This window comes from Oryctolagus cuniculus, chromosome 11 (assembly GCF_051225735.1).
Source record: "Oryctolagus cuniculus isolate XC-2025 breed Fujian yellow rabbit chromosome 11, ASM5122573v1, whole genome shotgun sequence".
In the NCBI taxonomy this organism is placed as follows: Eukaryota; Metazoa; Chordata; class Mammalia; order Lagomorpha; family Leporidae; genus Oryctolagus; species Oryctolagus cuniculus.
In genome coordinates this window covers 92,338,186-92,355,060 of record NC_142877.1, presented here as the reverse complement: position 1 = coordinate 92,355,060, position 16,875 = coordinate 92,338,186, and the positions used below count along the sequence as shown (strand labels likewise).

At 37.8% G+C, this 16,875-nt stretch overlaps 1 protein-coding gene across 1 annotated transcript in view; it reads left to right on the top strand.

Moving 5' to 3' along the window:
- Positions 1-16,875, top strand: part of ATP2B1 (ATPase plasma membrane Ca2+ transporting 1) — a gene marked incomplete at its 5' end in the record, with an annotated part of 114,962 nt that overhangs the window by 57,509 nt on the left and 40,578 nt on the right. The window contains 4 exon segments of the mRNA NM_001101719.1: positions 1,114-1,542; positions 12,893-13,090; positions 16,291-16,545; positions 16,635-16,760. Of these exon segments, the coding sequence (NP_001095189.1) occupies positions 1,335-1,542; positions 12,893-13,090; positions 16,291-16,545; positions 16,635-16,760 (787 nt within the window).

Sequence of the window (16,875 nt, the reverse complement as noted above, 5' to 3'; positions counted from 1 at the left end):
TCACTGTGATTGTGTAAAGGATTTACATGGAGAAAGAAGAGCTGAGAGCTCATCTTTAGGGAAGTTAGGATAACAGGAGGACTTGAACATACAGTGAAGGAATTAAAGTAGTTCCTGATACAATTTACACTGAGTAACCACCATGGATCTGCACAATTCTAGGTTCTCAGGAAATGGTAATAAACAAACATTGTCCTTAGAACAATTATTCCAAGTTGAAGGAGACCAAGTGGCAACATATCATTTCTAATAGTATTAAGGGTCAGCAAAAGAAAAAGAATGACAGAAAAAGACTGAGGTGTGGTAACATGACAGTAGTCATAATGGTAGGTAGTTTTAGGAAGCAAAAAAGATGGTAGAGTGACCAAGGAGAATTGCAGGAAACCCCATTAAAGGTTTTGTCATCCTCTTTTTCCTTTCAGGGGCTGTTCCATACACAGGCTTGGAGATAGTCCAGTTCAGACTTTTTAGAAAATATGTTCAGAAGGCACAATTTCTCTGAGCTTTAACTCTTCTCAGTAAAGTAAGAAGTAGTAACACTCTATAGGGTTAAATTGTTTTGATTAAATAAGAGAATGAATTTAAAGCAGCTATCATAGTTGGAATGAGCGCTCAAATAGTAACCATTAATGTTCCTATTGAATGGAATATAACAGTCTTGTTAAATGTGATTTTGTTTAATAATAAGATCTAATGTGTTTTGATACATAATTTTATTTAAAAGTTACAGTTGGATCATTTATCATCATGTAAATTTTAAAGGCATAAGTATTTTTACAGTTACATGGTATACATGGGTCAGCTACCTGATATCACTTTTAAAAACTATGCTTATAGCAGATAAAGCTGTCTGTAACGCCGACATAACATATAAGTGCCAGTTTATGTCCTGGCCACTCCGCTTCCAACCAACTCCCTGTAAATGGCCTGGGAAAAGCAGTGGAAGATGGCCTAAGTGTAAAATCTCCACATGAGACACCTGAATGAAGTTCCTCATTGTAGCCTTTTCTCTCTCTCTAACTCTGACTTTCGAATAAATAAATCTTTTTAAAAATATGTGCTTATGTCCATAATACTTGGATCTTGCTGACTTTTAAATATTTCTTCTTGCAGATGTGTACATCTCATGATTGAAATGAAGAAACAAGTTATGGGCCAAAGGTCAAGATACTTCTCTGGGAAATGCTGTTGCTGATGCTGCTTGACAAAGTCATACAATGAGTGTCTGGATCAAGGAAGATTGTTGTATTTAAAAGATTTTCATCTTGGAAATAAATCAAGTGAAAATTAGATTCTTTTGGGAAACATTTTCCTCTTGATAAATTATACCTGTAATGGGCGACATGGCAAACAACTCAGTTGTATATGGTGGTGTGAAAAACTCTTTGAAGGAAGCTAATCATGATGGAGACTTTGGAATTACGCTCGCAGAGCTGCGTGCTCTCATGGAGCTCAGGTCCACAGATGCATTACGGAAAATACAGGAAAGCTACGGAGACGTCTATGGAATTTGCACCAAGTTGAAAACGTCTCCCAATGAAGGTAAATTTTATTATGTGCATTACAGTCCTTTGTGCAGAGGGTGCTTTACATTTGGCTCATAAACATGCTTATATTGTCTTGGCTATTATATATGATTGTGACATAATCATGGTGATATTAAAAATGGATTAGTTATTAGATCAGTGCATATAAAGTGTATTTACATCAGGAAATAATGTTATAAATTTATGTATATGTTTTAGAGTAGGAATTGGAATTTAGTGTTGGAATATTTTGTATATGTATTATTACTGCTGTGTGTTTATGATCCTATGTTTGCTCTCAGGCTGTGGAGGATGGGATTCAGTGGCAATAAACCTTGCTTACTATGCTTCATTTTGTCACAGCAGACTTGGTTGGTTTTAGCTTATGGGATTTAACCTAAACCTTCATACTTAGTTTGCAGAGTCCTTAAACCAAAGGGAGTAGATTGGATAGCAGTTAAATTTTCCCCTCACAGACATTTTCTTTGAAATGTTCAGTCTTTGAATTATCTAATTATCTGTCAATCTTTTGCATATCCCCATGTTTATAGAAGGAAAATTCATTGTAACTTTATCGTATTATGACCTTTGAAATGACTTAATAAAGATGACCTTTTAAACATTGATGTTGAACATAAGGTTAGGAAGTTTCAGGAAAATCTTTCCAAATTGCAAAGGCAGGAGTAATTTAAGGATACGTATTTGGTGATTACAACTTGTTTCAGTAAGGATGGAACATTATTATTGTAAAATCTTAAATCTTACATATTATTAGATATTCCAAAACTGATTCAAGAGAAACAATGCAAATTTTTTTTTCTAACTTTTTTCCTGAAATATGCCATGCTACTGCTTTATAATATTCAACGTAACAGCAAAAAGTCATTTCCAGTGATTAAATCGCACCTAGATTATTTAATGTTTTTATGTAATTCTATGTGAATTGCTAACTTTTAATCATAGTTACTTTGATTTCTCTGAGGTAGGCAGTCTTGAGGAAACCAGTGTCAATATTCATATTTATTCTAAAAGGGCTTATTTAGACTACTTTCAGATTTTTTTTGAGATGTTGTAAAGACTGAAGCAACCCACTGTAAGAATTATTTGTGTTTATAGTTGTCAGAAATAAAAGTGAAAACAGCAACAGCTTTCATAAAATACTATTTCCAAAGGAATTTTGTGAGTTCTACTAGTAATACTTCACTAATCATCTAGGCAAGTGATAAATGTAGCATGATCAGGAAATAGGTAGATAGGAATTTGTATGCCCATGGAAATGATCAAGACAATGAGCACTTGTTTGTTTAAATTATCTGCTTACAGTCAGGGAAAGAGAATTAAAATGATTCTTCAAAATACATGATTTTTGATTAGGCAAAACAGTTTTTTCCTGTCTCTTTAGGTCTTTAATTTATTAATTCATTCTCTGACACAATCTTTCATCAGTCCTAGGATTTGATTGTCATGTATTTTACATACTCTCACTCTTCAAAAAGGAAAAAAAGTGTTGGCAATTACTAGAGGACAATTCTAAGTGTATAATTAAACTACACCCCAAATTCAGAGATTTTAATAAATTGTAAGAATATATACAAGCTAGAGTTGCTGGATTTATTTGGTGTTTGCTGTGTGACCAGGTACTATTCTAGACCCTGGGCATACGGGGTGAATAAAACAAACAAAAACATTCCTGCTGTATTTTCACATAAGGAAGAAAGTGATAGGACAACTAAATGAAATGCATAGTTATGTGTTAATGATATATGCTTAAGACAAAAATGGATGGAAAAGAAAATCAGGGGTGGTGATATTAAATTGCTGTAAAGTCTGGAAACAACCAAAACATTTTGTAAGAATGGCAACAATCGGGACCGGCGCCCTGGCTCATTTGGTTAATCCTCTGCCTGCAGAGGCGCTTGGCATCCCATATGGGCGCTGGGTTCTAATCCCAGTTGTTCCTCTTCCAGTCCAGCTCTCTGCTGTGGCCTGGGAAGGCAGTGGAGGATGGCCCAAGTGCTTTGGCCCCTGCACCTGCACGGGAGACCAGGAGGAAGCACCTGGCTCCTGGCTTTGGATTGGCATAGCTCCGACCGTAGCAGCCATTTGGGGGATGAACCAACGGAAGGAAGACCTTTCTCTCTGTCTCTATCGCTGTGCAACTCTGTCAAAAAAAAAAAAAAAAAAAAAAGGCAACAATGAAATGACAGATAATACTTTCCGTGTCCAGCTGACTGTTAGTACATATATATTAACACATTATTCCAACACTTTTATTCTGTTTTCTTGGCATTCTTTATAGTAGCTTATAAATAAAAAATATTATCCTGGATTTGGGCTGATTCCATTTAAAGATATAAAAACGTAGTTCCATATGTGAATGCTATGTTTTTATTCTTTGATATCATGAAGACATGGTCAAAGTATACCAGTAGTAAGAGCTTTGCTTGCCTTGAATGAAAATATAAATTGCTGTCTGAAACAGCATGGAAGCCTGAATCAGCCAGAGGCAATCGCTATTGACTTCACCCTGCTTCTGGCCACATACTTTTTTTTCCCCCCCTTTTACCACTGTCTTACTGTTTTGCTTTTTCTCTTCTACCTCATTTTAGCCACCACAACTTATAAGCCTTAGCATTTCATTTACTTTCTTGCCCTTTGCAAGTCCATGAAGTTGTGCCTCTTAGAGAATACCACCTGGCACCTACCTTTAGTTTTCATGAATTTATTTTTATGCTTTGTTAATGTAGTACTATTGAACAAATAAATAGGTATAGGCCTGTATTCCAGAAATTGTAGCATTACAGAGTCTGCCATCCAATATAACATACAATACAGATAACAGAAGAACATGCTATAAAGTCTAGTGTAAAAATAAAAAGATCAAGAAATGTGATTTAGATGTCATTAAGAAGGTCAGTGTAGGAAAACAACAAAGATACCAGCGGTACCTCCAGAGTTTGTGGGGAAGTAGAAGAGATATTTATTTCTGTGCAAAACAACCACCTCATGAATTATTCTTTTCACAATTTGCATTTTTCACTAACTTTCTGAAGACCATTTTATAGCAAAGAGAAAATTATAAAGGTAATTTTATGAAGTTAGGGTGTTATAATTAGGTTATTTTGATATAAACGTACATTCTTGGATTTTTTTTTTTTTTTTTTTTTTTTGACAGGCAGAGTGGACAGAGAGAGAGAGACAGAGAGAAAGGTCTTCCTTTGCCGCTGGTTCACCCTCCAATGGCCGCCGTGGCCAGTGCACCACGCTGATCAGATGGCAGGAGCCAGGTGCTTCTCCTGGTCTCCCATGGGGTGCAGGACCCAAGCACTTGGGCCATCCTCCACTGCACTCCCTGGTCACAGCAGAGAGCTGGCCTGGAAGAGGGGCAACCAGGACAGAATCCGGCGCCCCGACTGGGACTAGAACCCGGTGTGCCGGTGCCGCAGGCAGAGGATTAGCCTAGTGAGCCGCGGCGCCGGCCCATTCTTAGATTCTGAGTCCTACAAGACAGGTGCTCTAGCAGAGCAAAAATGTTGTTACAGGTCTCAGTTGGAGTTGACTTTGAAACTTACAGACCCAGTTCCTTTAAAAATAAAGTAGTTGGGGCCAGCGCTGTGACATGGTGGGTTAAGCATCCACCTGCGGTGCCAGCATCACATGGGTGCCAGTTCTAGTTTCTAGCTGTTCCACTTCCAATATAGCTCCCCATTGATGGCCTGGGAAAGCAGTAGAGGATGGCCCAAGTGCTTGGGTCCCTGAACCTATGTGGGAGACTTAGAAGAAGCTCCTGGCTCTTGGCTCCTGGCTCCTGGCTTTAGATAGGCCTACCTCTGGCTGTTGCAGCCATTTAGGGAGTGAACCAGCAGATGGAAGACCTCTCTGTCTCCCTCTCTCTGTGTCTGTAAGTCAACCTCTAAAGTAAATAAATATATCTTTATTTTAAAAAAGTAATCAGAATCACTGGGAAGTTTTTTTATGTATGGCAGGGTAAATCTTACCACATTTTCTTTGTTTATTTTGATTCTTTCAATCAAATTATAAATCTTAATTTTATTTAAAAGATTTTATTTACTTGAGAGGCACAGTTGTAGAGAGAGAGGAAGAGACAGAGAGATCTTCCATCCGCTTATTCACTCCCCAAATGGTCTGAACAGTTAGGGCTGGGCCAGACTGAAGCCAGGAGCTTCTGGATCTCCCACAGGATGCAGGGGCCAAGGACTTGGGCCATCTTCCACTGCCTTTCCAGGTGCATTAGCAGGGAGCTGGATCGGAAGTGGAGCAGCTCGGACTCAAATCAGCACCCATATGAGATGTGAGATGTTGTCACAGGCAGAGGCTTTACCTGCTGCACCACAACACAGGTCCCTAAACATCTTAATTTTAATCTATTTGAATACAAAATGGATTGTTATCCAATTGAAAACACCAGCTCTATCAAGATTCTTGCCATAAGTTGAGGTATTCCTAAGAGGTACAAATTTCACATTTCGGTGTTTTTATGTTTATGCACTCATCATAGAATACATAGTTTTTGGTTTGTTAGTGATAATTTTCAATTTCTTTCTCTTTGTAGCCTCTGTTTTCATTAATTACAATACCTGAAAACTGTAAAGTTCATATACCTTAATTTTGCAGTTCCAGTGATTTTTTGTTTTTAAATGAAATGTTAAGACAATTTGGAGGTCTCAGTTTTAGTCCTCTGATTTACCTAATATAGGTCACTCAGCTTTATTTACAAAGTAATACCAGAAGGAATTATCACTGGCAGTCATTCAGATTATGCCACAAATGTAAAGAACTCTGTTTACTGGACAAAAACATTCAGCTTACTGCTACATGCTCTCCTACAGGGACACTCAGTCTTTACTTCACATACTTCAAGTATTGTGAGTCACATTTAATTTTCCACATTAACTACTAATTTTCAGAATTAACAACCTGGTGGGTTCATGGCTGTGAACGGCAGTAGCCATAGACCAGAGCATATTGGACAAGCACACTGAGTGTCAAGCAGGATCAGCGACTTTGAAAGTTTCTCTGATTACTACCTACCAAGCTCAGGAGTTGGTGTATATGTGTACATGTTGTAGCCATTTGTGTTAAGCTGCATTTTATTTTTTTCAGCTAGCACCCTGAATGTTCTTGAAAGGAAAGAACTAATTATTTTGAATCTAGAAAGATTGGGATATAGCTGATAGCCTTTCCAATTTGCTCACAGATTAACTCAGTTCATTTATATCTCATATATTATTAAACATGGCAGAAGTTAGAAATAAACAATGAAGGTCTACCAAATCCGTCCCAGATTATTTTAATGCTACTATTAATAACAGTACTGTTGGCACAAGGACATAATAGCATGTTAGTTATGTTAATTGGACTTTATGGAGACCTAGACTATAGAAAAACTTTGATTGACATGGTAAGCATTATGATAGGAATGTCCAGCTGTGGCTGACCTCTCAGACACCCTTTTCAAATAACACTAGTTTAAGCCTTTGATTTTAAAAGTACTTTTTGCTAGCTGTATCCTTTCCTGTTCTTTAAGACAGCCTAAAATAGTTTGGCTTATAAAATGTGTAAGATATAAGCCTTTCCTGCAAAGAATTAAACAAATCCCCAAAATAAAATGTATTTTTATGGAATTGTCAGCCAAAGGGAAAGAAAACTCACTTGCTTTAGTTCTTAAGTAGCTTGTTATAATAGTTCACCTTATCCTACAGGTTCTTTAAATAGAGCCCAAACTCAATACATCCTAAAACTGTATCTACAGTACAGAAGATAGCATGAATCTGAAATTCATAGTCTTTTCCACCACTGCAAGAAATTTAAAGAAACAAATTAGGACTCTCTAACATATGAGGATACTTCAAAAGGTTCATGGAAAAATGCAGCTAATCTATAAGTTTGGGGCAGGCATTTAGCTTAGTCCACTGGGAAGTTTTAATATGAAAATCACACCTGATGCAAAATGCATACTGATTGGTACACTTGTTAACACTCTTCAAAACAAGCCAAAAAACGCTTCTCTTTTACAAAACAAGTGGTAATTGGTAAGCCATGAGGCACACAAATACTTTTTTTTTTTTTTTTAAGATTTATTTATTTGAAAGGCAGAGCTAGAAAGGAAGAGACAGACGGAGGTCTTCCATCTGCTGGTTCACTCCCCAGATGTCTGTAGCAGCTGGGACTGGCCCAGGCCCACGCCAGGAACCAGGAGCTTCCTCTGGGTCTCCCATGCGGGTGTAGGGGCCCAAACACTTCGGCCATCCTCCACTGCTTTCTCAGGCACATTAGCAGGGAGCTGGATCAGAATTGGAGCAGCCAGAGTCTGAACCTGAACCCATTTGGGTTGCTAGCGCTGCTTTAGGCAGCAGTTTAACTCACTACACCAGAACGCCAGCCCCACAAATACATTTTGATATTATGATTGTTGATCTCCTAACCATTTATAAGATCTCAAGGTTGGGATATACGAATTCTCTTATCTACTGCAATCCCCTACATTTGAATTCCAGTTTCCTGTAATAATTCTACACAGTGGGTTGTGTTTAATTTGTTGCTTCTCATTCTCCCTCACCAAACTGTGAGTTCGTAGAGACAAGTCCCAAGGAAAGGCATGCTGTCTCATTTCTGATTGCATAGTTAGTGCCAATCACAGTGTCTAGCACCTGGTAGGCATGTGGAAATCAATGCATAAATTTGATTTTTGCTCAGTTCTTAAAGTTGAGGCCAGCTGAAGGATCACTTACTCTTTCGAAAATCAGAATACAGTGAGGGATTGGCACTGTGGGGAAACTGGTTAAGCCACCATCTGGCAATGCTGGCATCTCATGGGCACCAATTCAGGTCCCTACTGCTTTGCTTCTGACCCACCTCCTTGCTAATTCCCCCCGGGAAGGCATTGGAGGATGGCCCCAATACTTGAACCCCTTCATCCATGTGGGAAACCCAAATGGAATTCCAGGCTCTTGGTTTCTGACCAGCCTACCTCTGGCCATTGCAGCCATTTGAGGAGTGAACCAACGGGTGGATGATCTTTCTCTCTGTCTTGAACTGTGTCTCTCAAATAAATAAAATATTTTTTTAAAAAAAGAATATGACATGGGCCGGCGCTGTGGTACAGCGGGTTAAAGCCATGGCCCGAAGGGCTGGCATCCCATACGGGCACCAATTCTAGTCCCAGCTGCTGCTCTTCTGACCCAACTCTCTGCTATGGCCTGGGAAAGCAGCAGAAGATGGCCCCAAGTCCTTGGGCGCCTGCACCCATGTGGGAGACCTGGAAGAAGCTCCTGGCTATGTGCTGCATATTAGCTATAATTTTCAGTTAAATCCTCAGGCCTCCAACATTCTAATGAACCCAGTGTCCCTGTTGATTTTGTAAATTAGTCCCAGAAGTTGAGTTGCTACCTTCTGTTGAAAAACATCAAGCAAAGTCTTGATATAATATGCATTTTATTCAAAGAATGAATCTATACTACTACCCACAGTGGAAGAGCCAGACCCCAAAAGCATATAATTCTGAGATTGCTTTTGATGGCTTTGGATATATAGGAGTGTGGGTGTGTCTAACTACTCCATAAGGTGATGAATCTCATGCATGACCTTGGCATCCTTGCCACTGCGTTACAGTCAACTGAGCTGACAGGAGTAGGCAGAAGATTTCTTATTGTAGTTTTCATAGCTTACTTCTGACAGTTTGATGTACCGTCTGTGCTTATAAAACTAGCTGCAGGCACTTTCATTATCCTTCCACCAGCTTAGCCGAGCCTTTTCTCCATAAACCCTGTTTTCTCCCTCCATAGAACAGAAGCCGCTTTTGTCTTCTATTATCCTTTCCTTTCCTGTATCATCAGTAGCCTCTTCTATTTACTCATATCCATTGGTAAGTAATTTGCCTGAATATGTCACCCATCTTTAAAAACAAAATGCGAACAAATCCCATTTTTAGCTCACCTTTGCTGATTTTCCCCCACTACATCATACTCCTGGAAAAACTCATTACACTGACTCTTTCCGCTTACTCATTCCCCTTGTGTTTAACTCTTTCTAGGCAGACTTCCTTCCACACCACTCCACTGAAAGATTCCTTTTCTAGATCATCAGCTTCCGCCCAGCAACAGAACATGGTCCATTTTCTGTCTTCCACTTATACTACCTGTCACACTGTAGTCAGCTCCATCATTCTTTTTACAAACATTTATATCTAGGCTCCTGTGGTACTGCATGGATATGTTTTCTTTCCCTTTCTGTCTTTTCCTTCTCAATTGTTTTGGCTTCCATCAAGTGTTGGAGTTCTCTAAGGTTTTAGTCTCAGTAGTGTTGTCTTGTCTGCTTACTCTTAACTTTCCTGAAGATCCTATTGAATCCATGGCTCTAGAATCATCTCTATATTAGTGACCACACTGCTCCCTGATTTCTGAGTATGTAGATGATGACTAGACATCTCTACTTCTTTTGTTTAACTTGTTTCTAGCTTTCCTCACAATTCTGCAATTCCCAAAGCCTGCCTTATCTTTTTTGGTAAATGACTATCATCCACCCACTCAAGTGCTTCAAACCAAAAGAAAATAAAGTCTAGATATCATTCTTTATTCTCCCTGCCTTTCATCCAGCATCCAGTTCTAAAGCAGGTTGTCTGATCTCCTTCCAAGATACCTGGCAAATCCAGTTACTCCTCTCTCTGCCTTTACTTCTAAAATTCAGAATCAAGCAACAGCCTCTCAGCAAGTCTTTTTTCCTCTCTTGCACTCACTTTATCCTTTACATAGCAATTTAGGTGGTCTTTCTAAAAATGCAGATTAGTTAGCACTACCCTGCTTTAAAACTTCCTAGTGGTTTCTTTCACACTAAAAGTGGATGCCAGTCTCAAGGTCCCCCATCATCTAGCCTCTAGCTGCTTTTCCCATTTCAATCCTGTCTACTTTTCTCCCGGGTCACTGGGCTCTACATACAGTGACTTTGTTTCTGGCTTTTGAATTTTACAACCTTATTTTTGTCTTTGGGCTTTGTATTTGCTTTTGTACTGTTGGGAATGTTTCGATCTGAAATTGTCTCATGATTAACTTCTCATTGTTCAGATTAAATCAAACAGTAGCTCTCTGGAAAAACTAATGTAATCCACTAAGAGAATCTTCATTGCCCTTTATGTCTATAATTATTTTAATTGCCTATTTGTCTCTCTCCTGTGTAATGTAAGATTGTTGAGTGTAGGTCTTGTCTTGTTCACAGTAAGTTATCAGCACATAGAACAGTCCCTAGAAGTAGTAGATGTGTAGTGCATATTTGTTGGTGGGAACAAATTATTGTTAAAAAATTCTTAGCATTGTTATTTAGTTTATGTAAATTTATTATTAGAACTTACCTCCCAAATGGAGTTCAATTCTATAGTGCTCAGTTTGTAACTTTCCTTCCCTCTTGAGTATCTTGGTAACAGTTACTTACCCTTTAATTTGTGATTTGCACACTGTATAGTTTGTCTTAAGTTCCTTCAAAAACAGTATTGCAAATGACACCAATAAATATTAGTTCTCCCTTCAGCCCCCAAAATGTTAGGTAACTTGCACAGGATTTTTCATTACTAGTCCAGGCAATTTTATTGTTGTAGAGTCCTAAGTGTGTGCTTGTGTGTGTGGTGGGAGAAATATAATCTCTAGAACCTTTTTTTAATTTCCTCAAGTCTCTCCAAGGTAATGCTTTTATGTTAATATCAAAAAACAGTTAAAGATAGCTTAAACTATTGACCCCTGTTAAAACCATTACAAATTAAGATCTGACCAATCATTTTTGTAGTTAGAATGATGATATTTAAAACTACCAGGTTTTATATGGATGCAATTAATGGTAGTTTTTATTCGTTGTGAGTTAATTTCTTAGGAAAAAATTGGAGACCAACTCAGGGAGAGGTAACAAAGCCTCTGTTTTGTTTGTTTTTGGCTAGTAAAGGCATTCAGTATGAGACAGGCTTACCTATTATCTAGTACCGTTGTTATTACTATAGTCCTTTTCTGCCTTTCCTTACATTCTACTCTGTCTCAGAAGCCTAAAACTCTGTGGGAGCTCTTGTTGGTGACATCTGTTATCATGACTTAAATTGCTTTCTGAGCTACCCAATATGGACCTTGTTGTAGTTACTAATAAGAATCATCTTGGGAAACTTTTTGGTACATTCATCAAAGTCATCACTTTGTATTTTTTTTCTCATTAATTATTCTAGCAATGTACTTGGTTATCTCTTTTCACTTACACTCTGCCTGCCTCAGCATTGAGCTTAACAGCTAAAGCACTTAAAGCCAGCAGCCTTCCGGTAATCTCCTGTTATCCTGTCTTCTTCCTCTGATGTTCTCTTGAAGTGAGCTGTTGCCAAAAAGTTGAAGTTAAGTTTCATATGACAAATTAAAAGTAGCTTTACAATGATATCTCTGCCCCTCTGAACATTCTTAAAACTGAGGAAAAATGTCATTTGTCACTGCTGTCTGTTGTTATGCCCCACAGTAAAGTAATACACACAAGTACACATTGCATTAGCTAATTGGGATATACCTGGGTTTGACAGGAGCAACATTGTAAATTAGAGGGGAGTTGGCTTGATCGGATCGAGTGAAGACAAGGAAGGTACAGAACCTAAGTTTGTTAACCTCCTCCCTTGTATTGTTCCAGTTCCACACTCCAGGCAGTAAATGTTCTGTACCTTTTCCCTTACCATGGCAGTAGCTGCAGTCTGTCAGTATTGGGTGGGGGACATGACAGCCTGTTTTTTGTGTGTGTGTGTGTGTGTTTTTTTTTTTTTTTTTTTTTTTTTTTTTTTTTTTTAAGGATCATCCTAAGTTTTCTGTTTTATGACTTGCAATATCTTTATCAGTCTTGAATATGACAACCATTTTATTATGGAAGCTTCTAAGAACATGTGATTAACTTTTTATTGTTCCTAAATAAACATGAACATCAACTAAATCAAATCTACACAAACTTTCCCATATTTGGATGGAAAACATAGGTAAAGGTCAAGGAAGTGTTTAATTCTGATGTAAAAGCAGTTGATCAACTACATCAGTTCTGTTTTCCAGCAGTCTCCAAGATGGTATACGCTAGTACGTTCAAAAATTAGCAGCTGGGAAAGTGAAGGTTCTTAATGTGGTCCTGAGTCATCTACTTAAAATGTTGTGTTAGAGTGCTGCATGTGTTTTTCAGTGATTTAAATTCTATACAGTTAGTCTAAAGGAGAAAAGTAAACATTTTGATAGGGTCTTTTTTTTTTTTTTTAAAGAGTTACGAGTTGTTATCTAAGTGACATGTTTCAAATAAAATAGCTATTTTCATTTGTTAAGTAGTAAAGCTGTTCACTGAAATTTGTTTCTTTTTATTAGGTTTAAGTGGAAACCCTGCAGATTTAGAAAGAAGAGAAGCAGTGTTTGGAAAGAACTTTATACCTCCTAAAAAGCCAAAAACCTTTCTTCAATTAGTATGGGAAGCATTACAAGATGTCACTTTAATTATATTAGAAATTGCAGCCATAGTATCATTGGGCCTTTCTTTTTATCAACCTCCAGAAGGGGATAATGCACGTAAGTAAATGGAAAAAAAAAATACTTGTGCATGCGTTCAGCTCATTCATTTACTTAGACATAATAGTAGCCAGCCAACGTTTTTGACTGTTTGCCATTTGCTAGGATAGATAATTTTTATAGCTTATATAGCTTAGATAATTTTTTACAATATCCCTATGAGTTAGATAATAAGATAGTAAGTCCATTTTACAGTGAGGCACAAAGGTTAAGTCACCTGTCCATATCTGCATACTATGCATATGGCACAGACATGAGCAATTATATCACATGGTCTGTTCTAAGACAGTTTTTCAGGTTTTTTTAGAACATTATTACTGTAACATAATTCCAGTTTCTAATTTTGTATTTCTTCTGGAAAATATCATTATGAAAGCAAGTTCTCCTCCCAAATGTAGTACTTTTTAAATTCTCAAAATGTTTTCTTATATACACCATTTAGGTAATTTATATTTACCAAATGCAAATAACTTTGAAGTACTTCAGAGTTCGGAGTTGTTTTTTTTTCTCCAGATTTTAGAATTATTTACATATATATAAAGAGGTATCTCGGGGATAAGACACAGATGGAAACATGAAATTCATTTATTTCATATATACTTTGTAATACACCATTGACACATTGTTGAAGGTAATTTTATACAATATATTTTTAAAGGTTTATTTTATTTATTTGAAAAACAGAGTAACAGAAAAAAGAGTCTTCCATCCACTGGTTCACTCTCCAAATGGCTGCCTCCGAAGCCAGGAGCTAGGAGCTTCATTTGAGTCTCCCACAATAGGTTTAGGAGCCCAAGGACTTGGGCATTTTCTGCTGCTTTCCCAGGTGCATTAGCAGGGAGCTGGATCAGAAGTGAAGCAGCAGGTACTCGAACCAATGCCTATCTGGGATGCAGGAGCTGCAGACCAGGGCTTAACCCACTGTGCCACAACAGCGGTCCCTGTACAATATTTTTAATTTGTTCAGTTACATGTAAGTCAGTTTTAGAGAAAAGAATAACCTCAGATCATTTAATTTTCAAAGTATAACCGAGTACTATTCCTGAGAATCTGGTTACATGAAATAGCAATATTTTTAGTGTAAAAGAATATAAAATAAGTTATATTACCTGAAAATAAAAATCGTCATATAAAGATATCTTTTGTTCCATATGAAAATCATGAGATTCAGTTTCAGTCAGCAACAGGTATGAGGAATGCAGAAAGATGGCTCAAATCACCACTAGGAAGATGAAGTACCCAAATTCATGTCGATTTTTTTTGTGGCTCCTTTAAAACTTTGTAATGGTTATCAGTAGGGGAAGGATTCAGATTCTAGATTATATATCTGTATCTACATATAAAATTTCTTTATTTGAAAGGCAGAATTAGAAGGAGAGACCAAGAGAGAGATCTTCTGTTTGCTGGTTCACTCCACAAATAGCCACAGCTGCTGGGGCTGAGCCAGGTGGAAGTCAGGAGCTTCATTCAGGCCTCCCGCATTGGTGCAGGGGCCCAAGGATTTGGGCCATCTTCCACTGCTTTCCCAGGCACGCAGTGCTGGCCCCTCTAGAAGTATTTTACTGGTGTCTATTTTAAGATCATTCTGTTCCTATTTATATAATATAGAATAGAAATTTATCAATGTGTCTTTGGTGTTTTTAAAGTTCTCTTGAAGTATTTAGTAGATTAATGGTAAATATGCATGAGGGTTTTTTTTAAAATCTTATTTTATGTATTTGAAAGTCAGAGTTATAAAGACAGAGTCAGAGAGTGAGGTCTTCATCTGAGAGAGATCTTCCATCCACTGATTCACTCCCCAAATGGCCATAATGGCCAGACCTGGGCCAGACTGAGACAGGAGGCCAGAGCTTCTTCCAGGTCTTCACATGGGTGGTAGGGGCCCAAGCTCTTGGGCCATCATCTCCTGCTTTCCCAGGTGCATTAGCTGGGAGTATGATCAGAAGTGGAGCAGCTAGGACTTGAACTTTTGCCCATATGGGATGCCAGCATCACAAACAGCAGCTTATCTTACTACACCATGACACTGTCCCCTAATTACATATGTTTTTAACTGTGTCTACATAACATGAATGTTTTTAAACATATTCAAAAATAGAAACTGGGGTTTGGTACTCAACACTCTGCCTGCGGTACTAGCATCCCATATGGGTACCAGTTCATGTCTTAGCCGTTACATTTCCAATCCAGTGCTCTTCTATGGCCTGGGAAAACAGTAGAAGATGGCCCAAGTGCTTGGGCACCTGTATCCATGTGGGAGACCCAAAGGAAGCTCCTTGCTCCTGGCTTCCGATCAGCCCAGCTCCAGCTGTTGCGGCCATTTGGGGAGTGAACCAGTGAGTGGATGGAAGACCTTTCTCTATCTCTCCCTCTCTCTGTTTGTAACTCTGCCTCTCAAATCAATCTTTTTTTTTTTTTTTTTTTTAATAGAAACTGAATGAAAGGGTGAAGCTTAAAATTTTCAGTTTTTTAATTAGCCATAAAACTTTACTGTTAACCTAATTTGGGTCTAGGTATGATTTATCTCTTAACTTCGCTTCAGTGTCTGTTATAGCTGAAAAGCATGCAACATTATATAAACAGTTGTACTCAAATCAAAACTAATTTTCAGTTACACAGAGGTTCTGTTGAAGTATTTAGTGGTGTATTCCTTCTGATGGAAATCTGTTTTTAATGAATGACCTAAGAATCTAGCGAAATGCTTCATTGGAATATTTTAGCTGTGGTCTTCATGATATTTCAGCTTCATCTGTTCTTGAGTCCAGACTTGCTCTGATAAAGAGCTTAAGCTTTATTTTCTGGGTAGGAGGAAACATCTACTGTTTAAAAGATTGGAAACCTTAAGTACATTTAATTGATTACTATATACAATGATACGTGATCATTTCTTTAGCTTGAAAATAAGTGAGTCTCCAAAATAAGTAAAATGCCTTAGGGCTGAGATTTGATCTCTCTCTGTGTCCTTACTCTCTTAATCAGTATCCTAGACTGCCTTCCGATTCCTAGGTTCAGATTCTCAAAGGCAGGGAACTTGACATAGTAAGAATCCTTGTTGTGGAATGCAGTGAGTTCAGTAGAGTATCTAAGTAAAACTGGTGAAGTAAAATCATAATTAATGAAAACATATAGTTTGGACTTAGTGTTTGATGTCATGAGTACAGAAATTTTTTTTTATAACCATTTTCTTTCTTTCCAAATAGTTTGTGGAGAAGTTTCTGTTGGGGAAGAAGAAGGAGAAGGTGAAACTGGATGGATTGAAGGCGCTGCAATCCTCTTGTCAGTAGTGTGTGTGGTGTTAGTAACAGCTTTCAATGACTGGAGTAAGGAAAAGCAGTTCAGAGGCTTGCAGAGTCGAATTGAACAAGAACAGAAGTTCACTGTCATCAGGGGTGGTCAGGTCATTCAGATACCTGTAGCTGACATTACTGTTGGAGATATTGCTCAAGTGAAATATGGTAAGTAAAAAAATAATAAATCTGAAACTAAATATGCGATTATTATAATCTTGTTTACAGGTTAGCATATCATTTATTTTTTGTCTTAGGTGATCTTCTTCCTGCTGATGGTATACTTATTCAAGGCAATGATCTTAAAATTGATGAAAGCTCATTGACTGGTGAATCTGATCATGTTAAGAAGTCTTTAGATAAGGATCCTTTACTTCTATCAGGTAGGAATTTCTTTTGTAACTTTGAATTTTTCCTCTGCCACACCTGTGTACCATTGTCAATAAACATAGTTTCCCTGAGAGCTGATAATGTGAAAAAGGATCAGATTTTATGCTA